The 19,208-nt window shown below is 36.7% G+C and overlaps 1 protein-coding gene across 5 annotated transcripts in view; it reads left to right on the forward strand.

The window, feature by feature from the left end:
- jvl (javelin-like) overlaps positions 1-19,208 on the forward strand; it is a 569,361-nt gene that overhangs the window by 495,738 nt on the left and 54,415 nt on the right. For all 5 annotated transcript variants that reach the window (XR_011335324.1, XM_069842126.1, XM_069842127.1 and 2 more), the window contains 2 exons: positions 3,391-3,504; positions 15,606-17,288. Coding sequence is in view for 4 of the 5 variants with exons in the window: in XM_069842126.1 (XP_069698227.1) it covers positions 3,391-3,504; positions 15,606-17,288 (1,797 nt within the window). In the remaining variant the exon portion in view is untranslated. The remainder of the gene's footprint in view (positions 1-3,390; positions 3,505-15,605; positions 17,289-19,208) is intronic.

A 19,208-nucleotide genomic window follows, 5' to 3' on the forward strand; every position in this document is an offset into this window, starting at 1 on the left:
TTTGGCGATTTATACAGTGCCTAAAGCGCGAAGAAAATTAAATTTGGACACAAATATCGCAAGCAAGAGGGGGGCATACACAAATTAAAGAGCCGGTGAATAAAACGTATTTGACGAATCAAAGACAAATTCTCCAGATTGTGAGAAACTATAACAGGTACAAAGAAAATGGAGAAATTATCATATAGCTACCTTAAAAGTATTAGTTACCATCTTAGAGGTGGGGCTCCGGTTCCCGATGATTAATAACTTATTTGTACGAGTTATGGAATAAAATTTATTGTGTTCTATTCAAGCAGAATTTTCCTTTGAACTTGGACATTATGAACGTTTGACAATATAGACATTTTCACCTTACGAACGTTTTTATCATATGGGCTTTCTGTCGTATGGACATTTTCACCGTATGGACATTTTGGCAATATGGACATTTTGACCTTATGGAGATTATATCATATGGACGTTCTGTAGTATGGACTATATACGATGGAAGCATAATATTATATTCATAAAAAAATATATTTGCAAACGGGAATACACGTTTTCACGAACTCTGAATCTGTCATAAGTACCCATGCAGGCATATCTCTGTATTTCTGTGAGCCTGTGTGACGGCATCTTGCTGTCATAACAAATACGTAATATAAACGTTGTATTAACGACTTAAATTGAACAGCTTGGTTTTCCGCTGTGACTGGAGTAGTAGCGTTTCTAATTATAAATTCAGTAGACCCGGATTGGATTCCCTGCTGGTGACTAAAGATTTATTTGCCTCCCGTTGGGACTGGATTGGTGTTCCTTGTCTTGTCTGACCTGTGTTGTCTCAGGCGGTGGTCGTTTAACATGTTGACCACATGACCAGGAGTGCCAGTTATTTACGAATGGCGCTCTAAATGAAATTTTGTAACATTGATAATAACTTTTTCTACTAACTAAACACTGTGACCCATTTTCTGCAGCGAAAATAAATCCCACAGAGGATACAGTTCAGACTCTGAACGTCGTTTAATGTCACTCGTATTATCCACACTGTAACTGTCTCCATAGTGTTCCATTTATAAACAACATTAATTGATTACATATGAAGAATCCACTGCAAGAATGATGGATGTCACTTTCTTGTCGAAAATGAACCAAGACTGTCAATGCATAGCTTAAGACATATAGAATCTACATAGAGAGTTATATGGCATTAACACTGATAGTCATTGTCCAGTAATGATCGGAAAATCACAGTTAAGCTTTGAGCGCTAAGCATTTCAAACTTTCAATTGCTTCTCCTGCAAAATGTATTCCAAATGATATCCATCATTCTTGCAGTGGACTCTTCATATTTTAGTTCCCTTTTTAAGTGCTGCAATCAAAGTTTGTCGATCACCGACTTAGCGAGACGAAGTCGAGAGCGTCTATGGTCCGTCCCAGGAATCTGTGAAGTAACTTCACGCATAAGGGGGCGGAGTCTATTTGTGCCGGAGTGTATTGCGGGCAGCATCAGCTCGAGGCCGCTAAGGGGTAAGATACTCATGGTAGAAGGAAGGGTAGAGTTTAGATAGAAATGATCCAATCCCTGCAAGCGATTGCTAACTTCGTTCAACCAACACCTCCTCGCAGAGCGGTCATTATTATTTCACCATTGGAAAGTGTAGTTTCTCTATATGGACATAATGCTATAATGTTATTACAGTAACTTCTGAGTGCTCTCTGGACCAAAATGATCGCATTTTAATTATTTAAATACAATTTAAATCAAGTAACATATTAAAAGATTTATCCTTTTATCAAACACGAATGTTCCCTGGATCAAACGTCCTATTTTAATTATGTAATTACTTTATATTTATTTCTAACGGGTGCAGCGGAGCGCACGGGTACGGCTAGTGTAATAATAAAATTAATATGCAGGGTATTAAGTAAGCTGATCCAGACTGTATACAAGATCCATAAACACAGCGGATCACGGCGGAGAATAAAACTAAAAGGCTCGATTTTACTGAGAGTGTCTTGGCAGAACTTGGAGACAACTCGTACTTACGTCATTTGTGTTTCTGATTTTTAACCAGAGAACACATGAGATTATCTCCTGAAGCGTCTACATGGCTGTAGCTTTGTAGAGTTAAGTTTTTTTTTTATCTAGTTACACCCCATGCCTACTACATCATTGTAGCATGGATTACAAGAGATGCACTACCAAACCTCACCAAATTTATTTGTTTGTCGTACACATAAGGTTCGTTACCGTGACTCTGAAGTGGTATCATATCCGGCTGCAAATCCAGCCTACTTGTTTGGGCAGAGAAGAGCAGATTTGTCTGCTTTCTAAATGTACTGTTTCTCGGTCATCTGAAGTGCCAGTCATACTCCTAAATCAACATACATGTCCAGATGGTCTCGCTGCATACAAACAGAAATCTAGAATTGGTTTAAATTTCTCATAAGGATGACGAACGATTCTAATGGCTAGTTTGTCCAAGTAATGTTTAATTTTTCTTAACGAATGTTAAATTAAGTCTGTTTATTTTTAACGCTTTGTTAATGTATTTTCCATTTGTTCAACTTAATTTTGTTTAAGATAACCAACACTTAACTATAACGTCTGTTAGCACTATTTTAACTACTCAACAGCAGTTGGGAATGATTCAACACATGTAAGACAATTTTTGATTGGCTAAAATTAATCTTTAAATTCTATATTATAGAGTGAGTCATGAAACTTGCATAAAATGACAACCTGTTATAGTAGGCCATGCTCCATAAACAAACAGTTGACAAATGAAAGTTGTAGGTGACGTGCTGAATAATAATTACAAAGTAAGGTTATATTTCCTCATTGTTATTATGGATACGAAATACGAAAGAAATGAAATGTTATATTAACCGGTCATATGCTAAACATTCCCTACAGAGAGACACAAAATATTAATTTCGCAACTTCTGTTCGAACAGCTGTGGAGACATCGGCCATATTTAACTAACTGTTAAACGAGTTAACTGCCCGAAATCCTACATTTAAAATTAACAAACTGTTAACAATCTGTTAAACCAAACTGGTGTTGAAAACATAGGCCTACAATTTCATTAATTAACAAACCGTTTAGAGTTTAACAGTCGTTAAATTTTCTAACAATACTTGGAAAAACTGTCAAAAGTCTCTTCTTTTGCAAAATAAATTATTGTGATGGAGGTGGTGGTAATGACGATGATGATGATGATGATGATGATCATGATGATGATGATGATGATGATACACGTCAGATCCGTTTGAACTCTCCCACATTAACATTTGCACCATTTTCAGAAATTACGCCTTCATACGGTATTGTCTATAACGTGTGCAGTATATAGCTGGTCTCACTTGAGATGACGGTAATGACGATGATTGTATTGTTGCAGGTTCCGGATAGTGGGGGAGCTCCACCTGGGATGGACTGCATGCCGCTGCAGCGCTCCCCCGGGCCATTCCACTACCTCATCCACGAGCAGGCCAAGTCGCTCGTCGCGCTACAGGTGAGCATTGTCTTCGCACTTGTTTAACAAGGGTCACGCCTTTTAATTCACAAATTGGTCTGGAATTACCCGTCCCTTCTCTTTCCATATTTTTCACTGTTTTCTTTCATTGAATTCTACTTGCCTGTAGTTGAATTCATTATTCTACGATGACAATTGGTTTCACTATTATTATTATTATTATTATTATTATTATTATTATTATTATTATTATTATTATTATTATTATTATTATTTGGAAATATCGTCGCAAAATACGATATGTAAACAGTAATGAACAGAGTTTCCTCTTTTTTACTTCGTCTTTATTCCTTATCCAAGCAGAATTTGTTGCTTCCACATATACGGGTGCGTATATTGCCTTTTCTGTGTTTTTTCATTGGCTTTGAGAACTCCTCTAGAAATAAAGTTTCAACTACTGTATTTTCTCAGCTCTTCAGTTAAGACCTACGAAAATGTGTTAAACGATCATAGACAATATACATACATAGCCTACATACATAATACATACATACGTACATACGTACATACATACATACATACATACATTCCACAACTGTGGAGTAACGGTTAGCGCGTCTGGTCGCGAAACGAGGTGGCCCTGGTTCGATTCCCGGTCGGGGCAAGTTAAGGCTGGTTCACAATAAACCGGGAACAGAAACGACAACGAGAACGAGAACGGAAATAATGTTAAAATAAATGCATTTAGATGTGAGCATTCACAATAGTTAATTGTGAATGTTCACATTTAAATACATTTATTTTAACAATATTTCCGTTCCCCTTCTCATTGTCGTTTCCGTTCCCGGTTTATTGTGAACCAGTCTTTACCTGGTTGAGGTTTTTTCCGGGATTTTTCCTCAACTCAATATGAGCAAATGCTGGGTAACTTTCGGTGCTGGACCACGGACTCATTTCACCGGCGTTATCACCTTCATCTCATTCAGTCGCTAAATAACCCAAGATGTTGATAAAGCGTCGTAAAATAACCTACTGAAATAAAAAATGCATATATACATACATACTGCACACACATACATACCTATATACATATATGTATACATATACACAAGCGAATTAAAATGATAAACTCTGTAATCATTGGCGGGGAATCTTCACGGTTTGAGGGATGATAAAATTGTGATTCTGAATAAAAAAGTTTATATGGGCATATGTCCTATTCTTAACTGTTTCGGAGAAAACTAATGGAAACTATGAGGAACGGGAAAAGTGTAGGTGATAGTAAATTACAACATTGTTACCTTATGTTCTGTTTAATTGTGTACGTTTCTTTACAGAACATGTTCAAATAGTCCACCGTGAACTTCAGTCCACTTTGCAGCTCTTTTATACAGCTTCTGTATTGCTGATCTGAGTTCATTCGGCCATTCCTTTACTTGAGCACAAGCATGTAAAATACGAGCGAGAAACTCGTCCCTTGTTTCCACTTTGCGCTTGTAGACTTCGCTCTTATGCCAACCTCACACACAATAATCCAATGGAGTAAGGTCGGGTGACCTCGGTGGCCAAGAAATGACTCCACTGCGACGAATCCAACGTGCAGGATACGTTTCATTGATCCTACTACAACCTAATGTTTTGCTTGCATCCGCATGTGAGTGCTGATGAAGGACATGATTTTCAAACAGCTGTATATCAGATACTGTTAAGAACAGGACGTATGTTCATATAAACTTTTTCGTTCGGAATCACCAATATTATCACCTCTCACACCATGTACCTTTCCTTGTTACTCACTCTGTATATTCGGCTTTCTTAAGAAACTGATTGGTTATTGATGCCCGGTTGGGTTCTGTTTCATTACTTTTAACTGTGCATTTAAAGTTAGTAGAAAAAGCTTAAATTGGTGATATATATAGGAAAAAATAGGCTGTAATTGGTGATCTAAATTTTCTCATCAATATGCTACGTTAAAAGTAATATTTTATGTTCTGATCACAGAAAATCTTCTTTCTTTCTTTCTTTCTTTCTTTCTTTCTTTCTTTCTTTCTTTCTTTCTTTCTTTGATGTAGACGAATGTTTTCCTTCAAATTAAAATATCATCTTGTCCTTATTATAGACATTCACTATTCTCTTCTTTATTCAATATTCTTATTTATTGGATGCATATGCTTGTCTGAAATAATCTCCTCTCAATCTTGTCATGTCTTGTTTTGTCTACGATTCATCTAATTGTTTTTATCTCGCTTGTTTCCATATAGGCCTGTCTTATATTAAGATAATTATTATATTGTGTTATTTTAACAACATGAAAGAAACCTGCTAAAATGTTTTTATATAATTTTCCTGACAAAAATATTTGAGTAAATTGTCTCGTACGATATAAGTAAGAGATTAAATTTCCCGGAATAGGCAGAGTTTTCACCTTCATTTGGAATTCGTTTCATAGTTAATAATTTTGTACAAAATAAATTGTCATGATCATTTAAAGTCTCAGGTCTTCCTTCTTATGGAGAAAATTGAAATAACGAATAATCTTCAATTCTGTAAATTTAAAAACACAGTTTCCTTCAGAATGCGTACCTGACAGATTTATAAGTCCATATTTTGATTTCATGTTTTCGTTAATAAATTTCTCTTGTTACCGGATGTACAAAATTTCAGAGTCGCTGGTTATGAATTTAATGAGACACCCTTAGCTGGCGAAAGTTTTTAAGTACAAGACAGCTTTCTTAACTGTGTCGCTTGGCGTAGCTTCCGTTGTAAATAATCAAACATCGTGCTCACCCGTAACGAGAAATAATTCATGCGTGCGGGAAGAATTCATAATCTGTGACGTGACAACGGAACACACGAAATTTTGTCGCATTCGTGTGAGTTTGTTAACGTTTGTGCGTAGACAACACGCACGAGAGAAGTACCGTAGCTCTTTTTCATTTAAGCGAATTTGATGAGAACGGTTCCTGTTAACGGAAGCAACTTCTATGTGTAACTATCTTCATGAGAATCATGCTGATGCCGATTCTTTTGCAAGTCATACTATTTGAAGTCACATGTAATCACACCTTTCTGACTCTATAAACGAGTATATTTTTAGCAGAAGCACAATAACTCTTGCTGTTAAGAAATGTTAGTTGTGCCCTTTTTAACTTCACTATTAAATGCTGGATTCCTGGTTTCAAATCCCCCCGATAGAAAAAGATGTTACGGGTTGTTATTATTATTCTAAGTATTACTTCTTTTGGACACAGATCTCGTGTCGCACTTTTCCTACACATAGAGTAATCTTTAATCGAAGGAATCAAGACAAAAGATATCAGTTGTAAACCAACAAATCTCATTCTTCATGTTTCCCTACAAAATGAAGGTACATACAGTATTAGGCCTATAAAAAGTAATTCAGGAAGAAAGGGTCATACGTTGAGGGTTATAATATGGACAATTCTAAAGGAAAGAGATGTGAACGTAATGTGTTATTCTCAACGGTTTTGGAAAAAATCATTCACAGAGAGTAGAGGAGAAAGTGGAAATATGGGCTACCATTTTGTTTTCCTCATAATAATGGAAAATGGTGTGGCATATTATTTGGAAATCTTTATTGATATACAAAGTAATTATTCATATACAATTTTTTCAGTGTTAAAGATCAATAGTTGCAATAGATATTTGCATATAATTAATTTTTGAACGGAAGAACTGGTCCTGTATAGGTAGTGAGGTCTAAATATGGGCAACCACAAAATTTTGAAAATAAAATTGGAAATAACAAATAAATATAAGTAGGAAACCTGTGTCACATCAATGGCAATATTCTGTAACAAATAACGCAAATCACGATAGTGAAAATACGGGACGTGTCATTGTGCTGGTAATGTGGGCTACCTATCCCATATTTGACAAATAGCGGTAGCTCATATTAGCAGCATCGACTCATGATGGTGTCTAAGATTATGTATGGCAAATGTTGTCCTAAATAAATATTACTCTTATGCTGTGTGATAGAGCTATTCTTATTCAGTGCAACACATCAAGCTTGAATTTTAAACACGAAATATATTTCTTTCAATAAAATTGAAACTACATACCTGCAAAAACTTTGAAATTGATGAAAAACACAAAGGACATCCACACCATAAAGACAACTGGTTTGTGTCTTTGTGAAAGCAGACTGATGGACACGAGATGTACTTTTAGAGCTTTTTTCGCTAGGTAACAATATCGTATATAGTAAAAAACGAGGTAGCCCATATTACCACTCCTAGCCCATATTTCCACCTTCTCCTCTAATGAATTACGCTTTGTTTTCTATAATCTTGTAATATCCTTCTGCGTTTACGACATGCTATTGACATGATTATTTAATATTTTGCGTTTGTGGTATAATCATTAAAAATACTACTACCCTAATCCCACAATTTGGGACATCTGGCCAACATCTACGGCTGACCATAGGATCCAGAATACAAAGCAGAGGTTAACTTAAAAATAAAATACAATACGATTTGCGGAGAGAATACAGAACAATGATAAACTTAAAAATAAAATACAATTTGATTTCGGACTAACATGAGATGAAAGTACAATGAAGAGTACCGGTAATGAAATGAAGTAAATATATATATATATATATATATATATATATATATATATATATTACATAGTGTTATGCCAGTGATTGTGTAAAATGGATAATGAATCTCTCAATACCATTAGACAAATTTTGTTAATGTCCTCGTTAGAAAATTTAAGAGAAAGGGGAATGGTTTTCGTTATCTTAAATGAAGTTAATTTATGCAAGTGATTGAAGTTAATTACTGAACCGTTTGAGTTCTTTATTTCTTCCTGTTTCTCAAAATTAATAACACTTAAAAAATGGAACTAAAGAACAGAAACTATACGGCCAGAATAAGCATCTGAGACTAATGGTCGAAATCTGTTACGAGAAAAGTGAAATTTTGTATGGTCAAAGATTATATCCATGTCTGTACGTGAAGTGAAATCTGAATTGTCACAGATTGTGACTATTGCGAGCGGTCGTTGGCTTGTCTCTAAAGTAAACAAGCCGAGTTCTAATAGAACTCCTTAAAATGAGTGAAAATTGTATCATTGTAGTCTTACTAAATGTTTAATCGGTGCTGTTTAAAAAAAATAATTATATATGATAGTTTTGTGGAAAAAATATGTCTGTAAAATTTTTAGATGCCAATTCGCGATTTCTCACTAAAATGTTATTGTAAATTCTGATTTTAAGAGCAACTAATAACCTTAAATAGTAAAATTATAACCTTAATTTCAAAATTTTTTGGCTGGAATTTGAACAAAAATGTTCCTTTTTATGTCCGTGTATTAATACTTGAGTGAGCAAAATCAATGAACTGCTATACTTTTAAATCGCTACTAACAATTTTTTGTGCATAACCGTGACCTTTGTTCTTTATAACCTACTTAGAAATTAGGCTAAACCGTTTTTGTTATCATCTATAAGATTATAGGGTCCCGCGCCGTGGCGTCGCGGTCTAAGGCATCTTGCCTAGGACTCGCATTACGTTACGCTGGTTCGAGTCCTCAGGGGGGAAGAAATCTGCTCATGAAATTTCAGCCAGTGCATGGGACCGATGCCCACCCAGCATCGTGATGCACTTGGGGAGCTACGATAGGTAGCGAAATCCGGTTGCGAATACCAGCTATAATGGCTGGGGGGATCATCGTGCTAACCACACGATACCTTCATTCTGGTTGGATGATCGTCCACCTCTGCTTCTGCATGTGGGTGTGAGGCCAGCAGCCGGCTGGCGGTCTAGGCCCTTCATGGGCTGTAGCGCCACGGATTATTATTATTATTATTATTATTATTATTATTATTATTATTATTATTATTATTATTATTATTATTATTATTATTATTATAGGACGTAAGGTCTTCAGATTACGTTTGTTCATACACATACTTGGAATTTTGTTTAAACGCTGTAACATACTACAGAAATGATATAAAAATAACTTCTTTTTTTTTCAACAAAAGATACTATTAAATTTCTGAAGTCGGAGTACTAACTTTTATGTTAATTATGAAAATAATTAACCTCTACTGTTTAATCGCTTCATTAAAAAAAGATATATGTGGTTAAAATAGTACTTTGAGATTTTATTCCATATTTTACATTTCCAGTGTTATTAATAACGTAGTAGTGTTCAAGAATGAATACACAGGTGGATTCAAAGATTAATTATTAAAGTGTACATGGGCGAACTTTTGAATGGATGGATTGGTCGGTGGATGAATAGACGGATGGATACGTTGAATGAATTTGTGATAGGATGTATAAGATGGTAGATAGATGACGGAATAAGTGAGGAGAAGCAGAATAAGAATTAAAATTGTCAGTATTTCGCCTCCTGGACATAGAAGTAATATGATTTGTTCTGGCTTCGCAAGGTTCAAGTCATGAAACTTGTCTTGCCCTAATTGTCGGCATCCCACTGGAGAAATTTAAGAAATTTGCGATGAGTAGGGCTCGGATAGTTATGCATTAAAAAGTGCAAAATATGTATATATTTATATGATTTAAAACAAGGCTAATGTGCATTAACAACCCAGAAAATAATATGTACTATCTGGAACTTCTCAAAATTATATAATGAAACAATCGGAGTTATGTTGTGTCTTCATTATTTCTGGCATTTAAAATCTACGTAAGTTAATAAACACTACAAATTTTAAAATGTAATATTGTAAAACTCACCTGAATTAATGGACTGGAATTGCTACTGTGTAAATCGAAGCCAACTTAATTCTTGCCATTACAGTTTATAACAGTGTATAATTGATTTGTACTGAGGAAAACAACGTTAATCTACAACAGACGTTATTGCGATTTCTTCCAGTGACAATGTTTCTTCAGTGTCCGACAATAGAAGCTCAATAAATTTCTGATTGCTGCTAGTACTATTACAGGGCACCTCTTAACTTAAACATAATACTATAGTCCCGTCGCTCTGATTTCCGGCAGCCAATCGCGTTGCAGGTCGGCTACATTTGAACGTGTGCGTCTTGTGATTCGCTGATGAAGACGGTATTCATTTCTTAAGGCTCGATAAATAGTTAGTATAATCGCCCGCCATTTTGGCTCTTTCGTTGGCGTTCGCAGAAAGCACACGAAGACGTTATTTGCCTCTCAATTATTTTCTGAATTACAGTGCGTTTGATTTATTATCATAGGAGCTACGACATGATAATGTTTAACGGTGTGGTAAATAGATTCCTCGTCTGGTAGCTCGGCAACGAAAGAACAGAAATGGCGAACGATACTACGTACCTAGACTTTATAGAGCCTTCACTTCCTAAGACACGAGCTTCTAAGCAAAGAGGAGGAGTCACGCCGGGAATAATAGCGTCGCGACTTTAACAATAAAAATTAAGTGTAATTTCTATTATTTTTATTGATTGCTTAATAAAGTAATAAGCAGGGAAAGGATTTATATGTAAATACATATTTACTTATAAAGCTAATATAATTTATATTTTGCATTATCTTTATGTTTCACAATGTGTAGGGTTGAAAAATCCTACTTTTATTTTCCATATTTTTCCATATTTTAGAGTTTAGTACATATTTTCGTTAATTTCCATATATTTTCCATATTTCATATAAAACAGTCCATATTATATTAGGTTTAATAATAAAACAAAACAAAATTCCATTAACTTTTAAAAATACATTTCAACAATAGAGATTTAAACACATGTTCAGTAATCCCTTTAACATCAGAGTTATTTGAAAATTAGCAGTCCTATCAACAATGGGAAAGTAAGTTACAAAACTGTATTAATTTAATTTAAAATTTTTAACAGACTTCAGTTGTGCAGCTCAACAGTTAAATGCCAGTCAGAGTACACATAGGTTCAGTTTTGTAAATCATACTATAAAGACGGTAAATATGCCAAAAGTACGTCATTCAGTCAATTTAAAATCAAAACTAACAAGTTACATTTCAGAATTTAAAGAAGATGGTTTATCAACTGACAATAAAATATTATTTTGTAATTTGTGTCAGTGTGCAGTATCATCTACACAAAAGTTCCTGGTGCAACAACACATTACAACTAGTAAACATCAGGCCAACAAACAACTAAATTCCAAGCAGAGACAATTGTTTTTAACACAACCAACAACATCGAATGTAAGATCTGAGTTTAACATCGACCTGTGCCGTTCTCTCATCTCTGCTGATATTCCTCTCTACAAACTAAAGAATAAGGTCTTCAGGGAATTCCTTGAAAAATATACTCAACATACAATCCCGGATGAGTCAACACTTAGGAAGACGTATGCTCCATCCATCTACGATGAGACAATACAGAAGATAAGAGATGAAATTAAAGATAGTTCAATTTGGGTTTCCATTGATGAGACTCCCGACAAAGAAGGTAGCCTTGTTGGTAATGTAGTTATCGGTTTGTTAAGTGAACAATATTCTGAACGAATTCTTTTACATTGTGATGTTCTAGAAAAGTGCAATAACAAAACTATAGTTAAACTGTTCAACGAAGCTATGGGTATCCTGTGGCCAAAGGGTATTATGTACGATAATGTGTTATTCTTTATTAGCGATGCTGCCCCTTATATGGTCAAAGCTGGACAAGCATTATCTGTTGTATATCCTAAATTGACTCATTTTACTTGTGTGGCGCATGCATTTCATCGTGTGGCAGAAGTGGTCAGAGACAATTTCCCTAAAGTAGATTTGTTGATTTCATCAGTGAAAAAAGTATTTCTCAAAGCTCCCAGTAGAGTTAACGTGTTGAAAGAAATGTACCCTGAAATTCCATTGCCACCAAAGCCAATTTTAACTAGATGGGGTACATGGCTAGAAGCAGTTGAATATTATGCCGAACATATAGACTCTATTAACAATGTTGTCCTTGCATTGGACTCTGAAGATGCAGTCTCAATTGATACTGCGAAAACAGTTACCTGTGACATAAGTGTGAAGAATGACTTAGCTCACATTCAGCATACATTTTCATGCATCATAAAAACGCTCAAAAGTCTCCAAAATAGGCACCTTTCACTATCTGAAAGTTTTGAAATTATAAATAGTACTGTGGAACAACTGAATCGTGGTAGAGGTAAAGTTGCAGATGCAGTAAGAGCTAAGGTGGACACTGTACTTTCAAAAAACCCTGGATATGAAGAACTACAAAAGGTTGTTGCTGTGATGAGTGGTGAATCAACAGTGAAGATTAACTTGGACTTATCCCCAGCAGACATTGTGAAATTGAATTATGTACCAGTTACTTCTTGTGACGTCGAACGCTCTTTTAGTCAGTATAAATCTATCCTCAGAGACAATAGAAGAAGATTCACTTTTCAGCACTTGAAAGAAATGTTTGTAACCTATTGTTATGGTAACAGACAATAAAAATTGTGTTTTGTTGAAACTACATTGGAAGATAAGGTACGTCCATTATATTTTTTGTTTAGTTTGATTAAAATGTACCAATATTTAACGTACATAGTCATTTTTTTATAATTTTAAGTCCATATTTAATTCCATATTTTGGTAAAAATCCATATTTAATTCCATATTTTGGTAAAAATAACTACATATATATTTACATATTTCATATATTTTTAGTCCATATAAATCCGTTCCCTGGTAATAAGTAATAAAATGAAATCACTGGTCAACAAAAAAAGATTTTTTTCGAGGTGCCAGGGAAGTTGCAATGAATATGGGGTATTTTGGTGATGCTGAATCCGAATCTCCCATTGGTTTTTCCAAATTGGCTCTAGTTTTTAAGATACAGGGTGTTCATCAAATAAACCTTGTATTCTGACATTACCTACCTGTTTCCATTGACTTATGTGGGAGAATCTTTCAATATTTTTTTTTAATTTCGGTTTTATTGTCATGTAACATTATATTGTGTCAAATTAAATATTAAGTTCCCATTTTCTATGCTTTGTTGCAATGAAATATGAAATATGAGTTCTTTACGAAGAGTTGCCTCACCTGCTCTGATGAGCTGTTATATGTGTGGTGAATAAACTAAGCTGAAAAATAGTAAGAACATCATTGACTTTGTGAAGCAAATATGTTTGGCATATTTTGGTATTCATCTTGGGGACCAACATAAGTCTAGGACTCCCATAAGGTTTGTGGAGATTCTATGAAAGTGGACAAAAGGAAAAAAGAAAAGTTTAAACTTTGGAGTGCCAATAGTATGGAGAGAACCGTGAAACCACCACGACGACTGTTATTTTTGTGTTGTGAGTATAAAAGACTTCAATAAATACAAGAAACGGACGTGTAAATATCCTGATTTGAACCAGAAGACTGGTGACTGTTTATCGACAAATTCGTGAAAGCTTGAAATGCGTGCTGTTATACAATGGGGAAACGCTATGCATCTATTCAACTTGCCCACTCCACAGAACGTCATGAAAATACAGCAATATGAATATGGTTCTGCAGAAACTTCGTTATCATCAGCACGGGTGGCTTATTTGTATTGATTTGAAGATGGTCAGCATCTTGCTTGGGCAGCAAAGTGGCTACACAAAGCACCCATGTTTCATCTGCATGTGAGATAGTAGAGCTAAGCAAGGTCATTGAGAAAAGGTGACATGGTCTTCAAGAAAACATGTGCCAGTTGGTGCAGCGAACATCATACGTGAGTCTTTGGTTGATAGGGACAAAATCATTCTCCTTCCGCTCCATAAAAAGCTAGGCCACATGAAGCAATTTGTTAAGGCCTTGGACAGAAATTCTAATTGGTTCAAGTGCATTTGCAGATCCTTCCCTGGACTCAGTTGTGAAAAACTTAAAGCAGGAATCTTCGATGGTCCTCAAATTCGCAAGCTCATCAATGATTCAGATTTGAGTAATGTCACGACCGACATTGAAGCATCTGGCTGGGGTAGTCTTGTCTCTGTTGTAAGGAATTTCTTGGGCAACCTTAAACCAGAGAATTACGAACAATTGGTCCACAACATGCTCACAAACTGTCATAATTTGGGCGTTAATATGAGCATAAAAGTACACTTCCTCCATACCCACTTAACTACATTTATTGTCAATCTTAGTGATTTCAGTGAGGAACAAGGGCAGAGGTTCCATCAAGACATCCAAATCATGGTGGAAAATTATCAAGAATGATGAGACAGTCACATGATGGCAGATGACTGCTGGAATCTCCACTCTGATCACTCATATAGGAGACATTCATACAAACTGAGTTTTTTCAAGCAATAATTATTGTGAAGACTATGATGCTTTCTGTTATGAACTGAATCCAATGTCACTATGTATTTCATATTTTTTTATGATGATTGGGTGTTGTTTTCATACTGTTTGTGAGTAGATTATACTTTTCATGTTTATTTTCCTGTTTTTTTATGTTTTTCGGTAGGACTTACAATATCTCAAAAACTAGAGCCAATCTAGCAAAACCGTTGCCATATTCTGAATCAGCATCCTAAAGTCAACCTAAAATCACTCAGATCTGACTGACACCAAAATGGTTGTTGACCAGTGATAATATATATATTTTTTTAATTTCTGTGAAACTCGCAATGTGTGCAAATTAACAATACAAATTATTTTCCCCTGTTGCTACCTACTTAAAATAATACCTCTTAACTTAAACATAGTACTAAAAAATTGTGTTTAAATATTATTATTAATAATTTAATAATTTTTTTTGCGTTTTTCTGTGAAAATCGCAAATTATGTATCATTATAACGAGATGCTCTAAATATTGCGTAATTATGAAAAAAATAGTATGCAAAAACATGCACTATAAAAATTATATTTTCTGAATGGGGAAATATTGAGTGCATATATCACGATCTGCATATGTTTTAATCAGACAGAAACAAATTGTTACTGTTATTGCATAACTATCCTAGCCCTAGTAATGAGGGGCGAACCGAAATAAACGTAAAATATTTATATGTTTAGGAAAGAGAACTGTTATCAAGTAGCCTTTGCATTACATATATTGCCGCTCGGATTGGTCCGTCCGAGTAATCCTTAGCAGTAGTAGTCTTCAATCGAATGATTATAAGACACACTGCCTCTTTATATGCTGGTAAAAAATACTAATTGAGTTTTTTATGTTTCCTTGTTGTAGGAGTTGCAGAATGAGGTCGGAGCGTTGTTGGAGTTTCGGGATCTTGTCATGGAGACATTCCCACACCTTCGAAACAAGATGGTGGCGTCAGGAGTGGCTGGCATCACATCATCGTCTAATGTCTCCCACACCAGCAGCACTCCGTCCAGCGGGACATCCAACATTCCCATTCCTCTGACGTCTTCCAGACGCGAATGGGAGCCTGGCATCAGAGTCCGCCGGAAACTCCAATCGCATACCAGCGCTAAAGAGTCGGAGATATCGGTGTCGTCCCTGGCTTCGAACCGGGGGAGAGTCAGCAAGACAACGGCGGTACACACGCAGCAACCAAAGAGCGGCGAAGGCATCAACAGTGGAAGCGGCACGAGTTCAGCGGGCAGCAGCGCCGTTCAGGACTCCGGCTTCGGGACGGAGACCTCGTCCAGCAAGGAGCACTGCCACAGCTCCTCCAGCAGCAGCACGACCACGGGGCCAGTCGTCGTGCACAGACCGGGCAGCTCCACCACCGCCGCGGCCACGTCGTCTACAGTGCTGGACGAGGCCGAAGACGAGTTGTGGAACCTGCTCGACGTCATCCACAGAAAGGGCACCAAGCTGCGCGAGGAAGTCGAACACCTGCAGCAGAGGTTCCAGGCCAGCGACAGGCTGGGGATGATCGGCCACAAGGAGGGCGAAGGCGTCCTCAGGCGGAGGAGCCTGGGTGATATTGAACAGCAACTAATACAAGAATCCGGCAAGTTCTGTACTTCAGAGGAGAGAGAAAGACGACTTAGAATCCTTAAGACTGGAAGATCTCGTAAAGCTTTGTTGGGTATCGAAGGCGGAAGTCTCCACGACGATTTTCGGAAAGGACACATGATGGAGAAGCTGGATAGCAACCGAGAAGCTAGATCAGAAGACGAGATTCGCAGTTTGCAGCGTGAGAGGGACTTGCTTTTGGATAAAGTTGCTGAGATGGAGGCGGAGACTTTGGCAAGCAGAGCTAGGGCTTCCCAGCTACAGACGGAGCTCGGATGTCTCATAGAGGCGAAAAGAGATCTGGAGGAGCAGCTTCGGGCAGCAGTCAGCCAGAAGAGTGAACTGAACAGTCGAATTCACGACCTGCACATGCAGTTCGTGGGTGCAAATAAAAACGGCGGTAGCAGTTCGTCATATTCTCCTTTGAGCGACGCTACTGCCAGGAAGCTACTGCTAGTCCCCGGGGCCAAGAAGCCACTCGTTGTGAATCATGCTTCCCAGGAACGACTCCGCAATGTGGTATCTAGTCAGGCCGCCTACGGACGAGGCTCGAGTCCTGGGAGGGGACAGTCATGCTTCACTCCTGTCCCGTTGACTTCGCGCCGCTTCTCAGAGGGCGCCACCAGCATCAAGACGTCTGACGAGAAGACCATCACGTCTTCGCACTTATCCAGCCATTCGCAGGATGGAATAACTTCTCTCTCAAGACAGGAAAGTGAAGACGGTGTTGATCGTGTCAAATCTGAATCTCAAAGTGCTGAGGAGGAAAGTGGAAGGCCGAGGTTTAAACTGGGGACGTTGGACGGGATAGTGAGTTCACCGTCACGCATTGCACGCACTGCCCATGGGGTGAAACCCGATCCTCTTAAAGTAGCGGCCATTCTTCAGGAGTTCAGCGCCATTGAACTGCAGAGGCATCTTCTCACCACATCCGTCGAAAACAAGGTAAGAATTATGCATTCATGATCGAGATTTTGAATCAATTAAGAGCCATTGTGATTTGTTAAACACCTACATGTTCGTAGCACATAGCCATTAAATATTTATTATTCTACGTGTGTTTTACCACAAGTTCTCGGCTAATGTCTTTCAACAGATTCTTTAAAAGAAGAAGATAGCTTTTTATTATAGCTAGAACAAAATTCCTTTACCGACAGAGAGGATGCAAGTCTCTGATATAAGTTATACTTCCCTGTATTGAACTCTCCTTTTATTTGCTAACAATTTGTGTGTCATCCTGAGTGGTCTAATGGATACTATGCTAGCCATTAGGTCCGAGATTCGCAGGTTCAAACACGTTCGTGTACAGTGAAATTTAAAGGACTATAAATAAAATCCTTAGCATGGCTTCCTCGGGAGCGAAGTAAAACTGTGGAGCCTGTTTCGTATATATACGTAAAAGAACTGTCTCTGATAGTGAACACCGCGCAAAATCTGTAGATCATTTATCGTCCACATTAAATTTCGACTCTGAATAAGCTGCGTGAGCCGAAGACATAGTTAAACAAAAATATTAATACCTTCACAAACTTCCGGTTACCGATTAGATGACGTTGCTACTAGAGAATTGACCAGGCCTGCAGGACCCGTAAGTAGGGGAAATATGACGTCAGCCTCACTCCATTTCTATTTGGAATGATCGACTTCTGCGCAGAGTTGTTTACGTTCTTTGCCCTGCAAGGTCCATCAGTGGCTGCATTGTAATTTTAAAAAAGGATTGTAATAAATTCATTGTATTTATAATGCGTTATGTCGTTTCAAGGTTTACAATTGAGGACCGTTTTTGCAAAACTTGCTAACTGAAAAAACTAAATTTTACAGGAGAGACAAAAAACTGAATGAAGACAAATAGGTTATAGGTGCAATCATCAAACTTTGACACCCTATAATGAAGAGAAATAATTCAATTTTACTAAGATAACTTTAACATCGTGCAGAGACCTGCTTTATGTTAACGAATCCACCAAAATCTCAGTTTTGCAAATTTTGCAGTTAGCAAGTTTTGCAAAAACGGTTCTCAATTATGCTAGATTTCTTGTCTGTAGTTTCTTTGAGATTTCTTTGCACCTAACCTGCTTTAGATTTTCGAAAACTTTCCTCCTATCATAAACATAAATTTATATCATTTAAGTAATGAACCTTGAATAAACCTTCATTTCAATTCAAAATGAACACAACGAGTGACGTCCTTAATGTAACAGTATATAAATAAATAATCAATATACAGTTCGTAATATTGAACTTACCCGAAAGTTTGTGCATTCCATAATTCTTAATATGGGCTTTGTTGAAATGTGGTTTAATATTGAAATGACGAGTAGAAATAAACTGGATGGGACACAGTAAACAAGCAATTCTTTCGTCTTCAACAACAAAATAATGATATTCCCATTTCCTTTGGAAGTGGTATTTTTTCACGGGTTTAGATTTTTGCCATGTTCCAGTTCTCTTTAAACTGCAGTACGCGTATTGTGTATTTATTTATTTTATTTATTTTTATTTATTTATATATTTATTTGGCTGGAGTGCGTTACAATGTTGAATGACAGCATTGACATCCAGTCATATAGCTAGCTCTCACTTATCAACGTACGATTTATATATAGTCCTATTACTAGTAATAACCAGTTAAGACCAGTAATGCAAGTTTTGTAAAAAGCAGGAATTAAAACTTTATTAATGCACGAAAAATCGTAATAAATTCTTGGAATAAAGTAATTGGTTTGCTGCCTGCATGCAACATTTCGGACTTATTCCATTTTAGTAAAATACAGAGCACGGAAAGACAAGTCGAGGACTGTACTTAACTTATTTTACACAAAAAGTGGACTTAATCGACTTTACTAGTAATAGGTAGATTTTCTT

Source organism: Periplaneta americana, chromosome 12 (genome assembly GCF_040183065.1).
Source record: "Periplaneta americana isolate PAMFEO1 chromosome 12, P.americana_PAMFEO1_priV1, whole genome shotgun sequence".
Classification (NCBI taxonomy): domain Eukaryota; kingdom Metazoa; phylum Arthropoda; class Insecta; order Blattodea; family Blattidae; genus Periplaneta; species Periplaneta americana.